Raw genomic sequence first — 10,849 nt, 5'->3', positions numbered from 1 at the left:
TACCATTCTCAGATGTCTGTAGACATATGTATGTGGGTTGGTTGTAAGTTTGTTTCGGTTGTGCCTATACGGCATATTTTAAATGTTTAAATATTTTTATGTCACAGCAGCCTTGTTGGCTTGCGTGCCCTTTCATGATATGCTACGAATGAAAGAGGCCACACGTACACAAAAAAATTTTAATTCATTGGGATTTTCGGTAAGTAGTATCACTTTGTTTATGGTTCAATTTGATACCAGCTGATAGGTACGTATATGGGGGTCCAGGTCTGAACCCAGTCGCGGCCTACGGGATTGGGTCGTGACAGTTAATTTATAAGAGACATAAGTTTGATAGAAAAGTCATTCTTGTTTAGACTAAAAAATAATTACATTATTATAATAACAACATAGTCACTAGTTATATATGAACAAGTAAATCTCACTAGTTAAACCATGATTAAGATTTGTTTAATAGGATATCAAAAGATGACGCAATTTGATTATTTATCAAATTGTGCTTTATTTCAACTCTCCACAAAATAGTCAACAAAAGCCAAGCTATATTACATGACAAGTCCTTTTCTACAATAAAAGGCAACACGACAATTATTGGAGAATATATCTATATTACTTTAAAACCAGGCAAAAAATTTATGATAGAAAAAAATATTATTTACTTATTTTTTCGTAAATAATTTTTGTTTCATTATTATTTTAATATTTAAAAACTTTAAGCTTAATTAAATTTATACTTATTAAATCTTGAATTATTTGTAATAGGTAACAACTCCTAAACTATTATGTATAAACACGTTTACTCATCGAAATATTTTAGTTAATTATAGCAAGTTAATTAGGGGTCGTTTGGTTGGGAAAAAGTTATTTCGAGATAAGTTATCCTGAAATAAATTATTCCACCATATATATGTGATAATTTATCCATTACTAAGATATAAATGATGGAATAAATAATATCACGGCTGTCTAATACCTCAAACCGAATGCAGGATAAAATAGTCCTGCATTTTATCCCTGAAATTATTATATCTTATACCTCACAACAAACGACTCCTTACTTTCATTATTAGGTTACCAAATTAGGATAACAACAAACATTTTGTAAAGTCATGTTTTACTACTATATTAGGTTACCAAATAAATATTAATTTGTTTGTGTTATAGAGAAGTGGATGTCATTTTAGTGGGATCCACTAGGCAAATTGATGAAGTGGGGCCTACTAGGCAAGTTGTCCAACTTGCTCCCTTTTCTTTGCTATAAATTGCCAAGTTTTGGCAATACAAATGCATATAGACACACGAATTCTCGTTCTCATCTACTCCTTTATATTTTTCTCCTACTATTTCCTTATTTTGCTAAGCTAATTTATTTTATAATACGTTATCAGCACGAGACTCCATCACTTTGAACTATTTTTAAGAAGGTAACAAAAGGGTAAGAATTTTATTTTTTTAAAATGTCTAATATCTCAAAACTTGAATTTGTTGTTCTTGATATTTATGGAAAAAGCTACTCATCATGGGCACTAGATACCGAAATACATCTAGAATCGATGGATCTGACAGACACCATCAAAGATGACAATATGATATCTAGTCAAGACCGTGCCAAAGTCATGATATTTCTCCGCCACCATCTTGACGGGGGGTTAAAATTACTATACCTCACATTAAAAGACCCCTTAAACTGTGGAAGAATTTAAAAGAAAGATATGGCCACTTGAAGTTGGTCATCCTTCCACAGGCACGTCATGATTGGCGTAATCTAAGATTGATGGATTTTAAAAATATAACTAAATATAATTCTGCATTGTTTAGAATTATAGCTCAGTTAAATTCATGCGGAGAAGAAATAACTGAGCAAGACAAACAGGAAAAAACATACTCCACATTTTCACCCGCGAATATGCTCTTGCAGCAATATCGCGAAAAGGGGTTTAAAAAATATTGTGAATTACTTTCTCACCTTCTTATTGTTGAATGCCACAACGAAATGCTAATGAAAAATTATGATAGTCGGCCCGTTGGTTCTTTTCCACTCCTTGGAGTGAATCAGAAAAATTATATCCAACAAGAAAGAGGTCATGGCACCAGTCGTGGTCATGATCGAAGAAGAAATTATAATCATGATGCTCCACTGGCACCGATAAAATGATCAGCAGTATAAAAAGAAGAGTGAAAAGCCAGAAGCTATACCAAAAAAAATTCAGAAAATATATGTCATGATGAGGAGGTATGGGGCACTGGTCACAGACATGCCGGTCATCAAAATGTCTGATTCAGCTATAGCAGGCATCCTTGAAAAGGGCAGAAAATAATTCATAGACAAACTTTATCTCTGAACATAATATTGAGCCTATGCATCTGGATGTACCTGATTTCTTTAATTTTTCAGAAGAAAATATGAATATTGATAAGCCTAATAATATTTAAATAAGTTTCTTTTTATTTGTGTGTACTAAATGATATGTTTGTATTTTTCTAGTCCATGTAAATAAATAAAATTTGTATAATGGACCACGTTTTAATTATACTATTTACTTTATTTATTTTTGAAGAAAATATGGATATGCCTCAAATTTTGTTTGGATCAATGATCAAACACGAGGATATTTGTGTAATTGATAGTGGAACAACTCATGTCATTTTTAAAGAAGAAAAATATTTTTTCAACTTGCTTAGAAGAAAAGTAAATGTTACTATAATTTTTGATAATTTAAAAATTATTGAAGGCTCCAAAAGAACTACTATATTTCTACCTAAGGGGAAAAAGATTGTTATATAAGATGCATTGTTCTCTTCAAAATTCCCAAGAAACTTGTTAAGTTTTAAAGATATCCGCATAAATGGATATCATGTTGAGACACTATATGAAATAAATATTGAATACCTTGGTATAACCAAGAGTGTCTCAGGCTAGAAATATATTTTGAAAAAATTATTAACTTTGTCGTCTGGCCTATATTATGCAAAAATTAGTGCAATTGAAGCACATTTGATCGTAAACCAGAAGTTTACTGATCTAAATACATTTGTGTTATGGCATGATCGAATAAGTCATCCTGGATCAATAATGATGAGACGAATTCTTGAAAATTCAATTGGACATCCGTTAAAGAACCAAAAGATTCTTACGAATGATGAATTTCCATGTGCTGCTTGTTAACAAGGCGAATTGATTGCCAGACCATCAACCATGAAGGTTGGCATCGAATATCCTAAATTTTAGAGCGTATACATGGAGATATATGTAGACTTATTCATCCATCTAGTGGATTGTTTAGATATTTTATGGTCCTAATAGATGCATCATCTAGATAGTCTCATGTATGCCTCTTATCATCTCGCAATCTAGCTTTTGCGAAGTTGTTAGCAAAAATAATCAAATTAAGGGCACAATTTTCAGATTATCCAATTAAGGACAATTTTCAGATTATCCAATTAAGGTTATTCGCCTTGATAATGCTGGAGAATTTACATCCCAAGCTTTTGATGATTATTGCTTATCAATTGGGATAAAAATTGAACATCATGTTGCTTATGTTCATACTCAAAATGACCTTGCAGAGTCATTTATTAAGTGCCTACAATTGATAGCACGACCTCTACTAATGAAAACAAAATTGTCAATTATTGTTTGGGATCATGCTATCTTACATGTAGCAGCACTTGTACGTCTCAGACTGACAAATTATAATAAATACTCTCCATCACAACTAGTATTTGGTCATGAGCCAAATATATTCCTTCTACAAATTTTTTATTGTGCGGTACACGCGTTTGTAGCACCACCACAACGTATAAAGATGGCCCCCTAAACGAAGGTTGGGCATCTATGTTGGGTTTGACTCACCCTCCATAATTCGATACCTTTAACTATTGACACAAAACTTATTTACTGCTCGATTTGTAGATTGTAGGTTTGATGAAACAACATTCCCGCAATTAGGGGGAGAGAAAAAGGAATCCGAAAGAGAAATTGCGTGGAAAGTTTCTTCACTATCTCATTTTGATCCACGTACCCGCACATGTGAGTAGGAGGTCCAGAAGATCATCTACTTATACAAAATAGCAAATCAAATACCATATGCATTTACTGATTTGCAACGGATAACTAAGTCACATATCCCTGCAGTAAATGTGCTTGTTCGGATTGATGTCCCAAAAGTACCATCTACTAGTATCATAGCTTCTGAATTCCAAACACTCCTGAAGCGTGGTAGATCATTGGGTTCAAAGGATAAAAATCCTAGAAAGAGAAGCGTGAGGAATAACAAAAATGATACTACAAAAGAACCTCTTGAAGAAGGTCAAGATTTGAGTAATCCTGATATTCCTGAAGAAATCAGTGAACCCGAGACTCAAGTGAATGAAGAACTTTCAATAAGTTCTACCGGTGATGAAATAAATTTAGATCGATTGAAAATTACGGTGGATAATATTTTTGCATATAATATTGCACTTAACCTCATGCAAGATAGTGAAAGTATTGAGCCTAAATCCGTCGAAGAATGTCGACGTAGATGTGATTGGCCAGAATGGCAAAAGGCAATTCAATCAGAATTAGACTCACTTGCTAAACGTGAGGCTTTTGAACCTGTAGTCCAAACCCCTGAAGGTGTAAAACCAGTTGGCTATAAATGGGTTTTTGTGCAAAAATGAAATGAGAGAAATGAAATTGTAAGATACAAGGCACGCCTTGTTGCACAAGAATTCTTTCAAAGACTCGGGGTCAACTATGAAAAAACATATTCACCTGTTATGGATGGAATAACTTTTCGATATCTTATCAGTTTAGATATACATAAAAATCATGAAATACATCTAATGGATGTAGTTACAGCTTACCTTTATGGTTCACTTGATAATGAAATTTACATGAAAATCCCAGAAGGATTAAAATTGTCTAAAGCATGTAATAAGTCTCGGGAGATGTACTTAATAAATTGAAAAGATCATTATATGGTTTGAAACAATCAGGGTGTATGTGGTATAATCGCCTTAGTGAGTCCTTGATAAATGAAGGTTATATAAATAATGTCATTTGTCCATGTATTTTTATTAAGAAAATAGAATCAGAGTTTGTTATACTCGCCGTTTATGTTGATGACATAAATCTCATTGGAACCCCTGAAGAGGTCCAAAAGGTGATTGAATATCTAAAGAAAGAATTTGAGATGAAAGATCTTGGAAAGACAAAACTTTGTCTGGATCTGCAAATTAAACATTTAATAGATGTGGTCTTTGTCCACCAATATGCCTATACTAAGAAAATCTTAAAACGATTTTACATGGAAAAAACACATCCATTAAATACTCCAATGGTTGTTCGATCACTTGAAGTGGAAAAAGATCCATTTCGACCTACAGAAGAGGATGAAGAACTTCTTGGTCCTGAAGTACCATATCTCAGTGCTATTGGTGCACTTATGTATCTTGCTAACGCAATCAGGCCTGGTATAACATTTTCTGTTAATTTGTTGGCAAGGTATAATTCATCCCCAATGCAAAGGCATTAGAACAGTATTAAACATATTTTGCGATACCTAAAGGGTACCATTGATATGGATTTGTTTTATACTAACAAAGGTTGTGCAAACCTTATTAGTTATGCAGATGCATGTTATTTATCAGACCCACATAAAGCTCAATTACAAACAGGCTATCTATTTACATACGAAGGAACTGCTATATCATGATGATCTACAAAGCAGTCTATTGTTGCTACTTCTTTAAATCATGCTGAAATAATAGTAATTCATGAAGCAAGTAAAGAATGTGTGTAGTTGAGATCGATGATACAGTTCATCAAAGAAAGATGCGGCCTGTAAAATGATGTCAAAATACCTACAGTTATATTCGAAGACAATGTTGTGTGTATAGCTCAATTGAAAGGTGACTTTATAAAAGGAGTTAGAACGAAACATATTTCACAAAAATTATTCTTCATACATGATCTCCAAAAGAATTGTGATATTGATGTACAACAAGTTTGTTTAAGTGATAATCTTGCAAATTTATTCACAAAGGCATTACTAACATCAACTTTTGAGAAGCTAAGATATAAGGTTGGAATGTATCGTCTCCAAAATATCAAATGAAGTTTTCATCAGGGGGAGTAAAATACTTACTGTACTCTTTTTTTCTTAATCAAGATTTTGTCCCACTGAGTTTTTCCTGATAAGGTTTTTAATGAAACAGCACTCAAGACATATTACCAGATGTGTGTACTCTTTTTCCTTCACTAGGCTTTTTCCCACTAGTTTTTTCTTGTAAGATTTTAACGAGGTACAATATTTATGGATGTTTACGATAACTATGTATATTATTTCTTGTAAAATTTTTAATGAGACACATTTCACGTGGATATCCAAGGAGGAGTGTTATAAAGAAGTGGATGTCATTTTGGTGGAACCCACTAGGCAAATTGATGAAGTAAGGCCCACTAGACAAGTTGTCCAACTTGCTTTCTTTTCTTTGCTATAAATTGTCAAATTTTGACAACATAAATGCATAGACACACGAATTCTCTTTCTCATATACTCTTTATATTTATCTCCTACTCTCTCCTTTTTATTTTTCTAAACTAATTTATTTTATAATAGTTTGTTGTTAGTCAGTCATGTGAAAAGAGCATTATAGGGCCAGTGCACAGACGTGAAATAAGAGAAATCAACCACCAAAGGATATGAGTGAATGAAATTATTCCCCCCTTAATCAGAGATCTCGAATTCAAATTTTAGATATAAAAAAACCCTTGATAGGAAGTGTTTCCCCTTCAACTGAACCCTACGCAGTGCGAATTCGAATTAGTCGAAATCCAATGCGGGTACTGAACACTGAATGGAAACCAAAATAAATAAGAGAAATCAAGACTCAAAATGGTGTGTTATTTGATTTCCAACTTATGTTTAAAACGTAATACCTGTTTACCAGCTTATAACAAACTTCATTACATGCTTTCTTTCCCAGAATATTTTTTCATACTCCTTTGAATTATAGAGATTGCCTGCTCAGGATGTGTCCTTGACATAAATATCTACCATCTCTCTTAAGCCCGTCGGTACCAATTCTTATTCAGGTACCTTTCAAAACCGATATAACTTTTTATTTATTTATATATTATGTAACGTTGGGGGTAAACCATACGGGATTTTTGAGTTATGCCACGGCTACACCAGTGAAAAACTGCATTGGACCCGAGCAAGGAGAAACAGAGTAGTCACTGAGCGATTTCATGGCTCCAGAACCACATTTCTCTCTGTGTTCATCGATTGATATCTGTGTGCAACGACATTCTGCACTACAAAATGCCTTCTCCCCTCTGCAAATAGTAAAGGGTAGAACTTGTTATTTTCAAGTCGAAAGACGGGAAAAAAATGGATCTTTGTTCATAAAAGAAAGATTTTTCCTATTAACAGATTAGAAGAGAAAGATGTATTTTTAACCTATAAGATATTCCCTGAATAAAGTAATACAGACCACATGCATATAGAAACAAGATGTATTGGAGATTCCTCTCACATATTACCTGGAGGAAACTGCCTAAATTTAGTGAACAAACAAAAAACATGTGAAATTTTCCCACCTAAAAGCTTCACACATTATAAAATTGAAAAATTGTGTTGACAAAGAAAGCTAACTAAAAGATTTCCAGCAAGGCCAACTTAATAATGCAGCAACAAGTTTACAACTAGCAAGACGAATATAAGATGGAGAATTAATTGCAAGCAAAGAAAGCAACAGGTAACTAAAATACTCAGCTTACATTACGTGAACATAATCAATATGTTGCCGCAAAACCATCTTGTGGTCACAATTCAAGATAACTTGCTTAAAATTATGGAAACGATATTCTAATGTCTCAAACTTAGAATCATCTTCTCCCAGCAAATTAAGTATTGCAAACTCTGCAATTCCTCACAGCAAGCAACCTAAAGGAGACTTCTGAATAGAATAAAAGGCCCTGGTGCAATTGGCTTATTTAAGCTATTAAAATAACATCAGTAGTGATAGAAACACCGGTAGAGTGGATTGTAAGCAACTGACAATCAGAGAAACATGACTTGAGTGTGTAATTCAAGCAAATATGCCCTAATCCAAAACATATGAGAAAGATTCCTCTTGTTATAATATTATGGATGGATGATATACAACATTAAGTTATGCAAGTTGGAAGTAGATGCCAACGGACCAAGATTACTGCTAATTAATCAAGATAAACAATACAAATAGAAGCCAGAAAGCAAGATGGGAAGTAGATAAGGATCCAATTTACTATGGCATTTGTGATCAATTCTACAGAATTCGCAACCGATGCCTAAGCAGCAGCAAGATCTACAATTGATCAAGAAAGAAACAGTTGCAAGAAGTACACATATCTTAAGGTGGCCATGGGAAACAGTAGACACACACAGATCCTGAATATCCCTGTTATAGAGAGATATCAAGAACTTAGGGCATTGAGCAGAGCTACTCAGCGTCCATAAGTATCCAAAATACCGACTTAACACAGAGCAGGTCAGGAAGTATAACATGACAAAAGTTCCAAGAATGCATGCTAATAACTTTTGGGTCTCACCAAAGGGGTCTAATTCCAGGCCTTAAAACTTTAAAGTTTCGACAAGACGCCTCACACAATCAAAAAGCTTTAAGATTCTGTTCATTAAGACTTTCGATTTCCCAAGCTCAGTCCTCAAATGTTTGATAATCTTTTCATTCCTAAGATCTCTATTTGGAAACTATTATGCACATCACCCCAAGCTAACTCCTCCAAAATGAAGAGAACACTCATAACTAATCAACTCATTAATAATACCAGAGCACCTTCTTTTCAAACTGTACAATTCCATAAAGAAATAACATTGTCTTAAACCAACAGAGCCTTGCTGAAATCAAACTTGGACGACCACAAATTTCAGATCAGATTCAAGAGGGAAAAACTACAGTTTAAAGTAAATCGCAAGCAAAAGATTAAGTTCCTCGACATGTTTGAACTTGCATAGATCCATGATAACAACAGAAAAAAGTAAAACTGGATAAGATATTCATGGAGCCATCAAAATATAAAGGTTCTGCAGGGTCCACAATTGAAGAAACATTTTTCTCCTTAAAATCCAGCCAATGTATGGCATGACTAAATTCATTCAACCATTTTGCTCAAACACCAAGAACGAATAAAAGATCATCTAGACTGTGTATCCAACTCTGTACTTGCAGTCCAGAAAACAAAAGCATATCAATTCACATTTTGATATCAATTCAATTGACCATAAAGCCTCTTAAAGCCGAATATGCAGAAAAAAGTAGCAACATACTTAGATATGAAACATAAAATGGAAATTTATCAAGGAATTTAAACAGGGATTCCCCAAAACAAGAGTTGGAGCCTTTAAATATCAGATCCAAAAAAAGTATTAACAAAGAAATCAGTAACATGTAATCATTAGAATATACGTAAAAAAAAAATCAGAAATTGAATTTGAAATTCCAACCTGTACATGAAAATATCCAACCCCTTAAGCTGCTTCTTGCAAAGAAAGCAAGAATTCAGGAAATCAGCCGTTGTAAAATTTGCTGTATGATTGACAGCAATAGCAGCTTTCTGGTAGGCATTAGAGTTGCTGTTTCCTATAAATTCACCATCAAAATACTCTCTTTTCTTAATCAAATTGGTACCCACATGAGAAATGACGCAAGTGTACTCCTCACACATCTCCATTTTTTCAATACTGGGCCTCTTCTTAGGACTACTTTTCGTAGTGAAAATTGGGATTGGGTTTGAAGTAGTTGATCTTGGAGATATAGCAATAATTGCAGCTCTACTACTAGAGTTACTGTTCTTATTCATGGCTGCCACAATTCCAAGTCCAACAACAGCACCATTTGGATCCTCAAACTTCTTAGGAGATTTGTTGTTGCTACTGTGATCAGTGAGGGCAAAAAGGGAAAGATTTATAGACAATCTCTTTGTGTTTCCCTTCCCTTCAGCCATTTCCAGACACACCCAGATAGAGAAAGATATTAAATTTTAATGGGGTTTTCCTGAATCTCTCAAAACACAGAAAAATTATTGAATCTTTATGGGGTTTTTGCTAAAATCTCCTTCCCTTGTTTCTTTCTCACTGTCCACTTTTTATCCTTCACTAAATATAGAGTTATCTATAGGTATAGATAGAGAAAGAAGAGAGACAGAGAACAAGTTTTCTCTCTTACACTTTTTCTGGTTCTCCCTCACTGCAAAGAGGAGGAGCACAACTCTGGTTTTTCAGTGGAGGAGGAGAATATAAACACTTCACATCACAATTAATAGTAGTAGCAGATAAACTTCAACATTTTCAATCATTTTCTTTTTTATGCAACTTTACATTTCTACCCCTCCACAAATATTGGTCTTTGTCAATAGGGGGTATTTTTTAATCAAATAAAAAAATGTTTGTTTGTGGGATTGATTTTAGCTACGCATGTTTTGTATAAATTTTGTAACTATTTTGAGTAAAAAAATGATGATCAATCAAGAAAGAAAAGTACTTCAATTATGGACATCAGATTAATAATTTTTATGATCAAGATATTAGATTTTTTTTACTATTTTTTCTGTTTTTAATTTGTTTGTCATATTTTAATTTAACGTGTCGTTAATAAAGTAAATAATTTTTTTGAATCTCATAGTATTAAATTAAACATATGTTAAATACATTAAAATGTTCTTTAATTTTGTAGTCTTAAACATATCATGTGAAAGGTTGAAATTAAAATATTGTTAAAAATTAAAAAAAAATGTTTTTTTAACTTTAATAATTAGTGTACAACTTTTAAAAAATTGTGGGATTGATTTTAGCTATGCCTG

At 33.2% G+C, this 10,849-nt stretch overlaps 1 protein-coding gene across 1 annotated transcript; it reads right to left on the bottom strand.

Moving 5' to 3' along the window:
* Positions 1 to 6,869: 6,869 nt before the first annotated feature.
* On the bottom strand, positions 6,870 to 10,280 carry LOC129891217 (FCS-Like Zinc finger 14-like). The gene is made up of 2 exons (XM_055966513.1): positions 9,495 to 10,280; positions 6,870 to 7,324 (listed from the first exon to the last, which is right to left on the bottom strand). Exons 1-2 carry the CDS (start codon positions 9,992 to 9,994, stop codon positions 7,162 to 7,164), a joined length of 663 nt encoding a protein of 220 aa, XP_055822488.1. The 5' UTR covers positions 9,995 to 10,280; the 3' UTR covers positions 6,870 to 7,161.
* Between the last annotated feature and the right edge of the window lie 569 nt (positions 10,281 to 10,849).

Source organism: Solanum dulcamara, chromosome 6, assembly GCF_947179165.1.
Source record: "Solanum dulcamara chromosome 6, daSolDulc1.2, whole genome shotgun sequence".
NCBI classification, from domain to species: domain Eukaryota; kingdom Viridiplantae; phylum Streptophyta; class Magnoliopsida; order Solanales; family Solanaceae; genus Solanum; species Solanum dulcamara.
The sequence above is the reverse complement of the archived record's forward strand: the minus strand, read 5'-3'. Positions and strand labels throughout refer to the sequence as shown.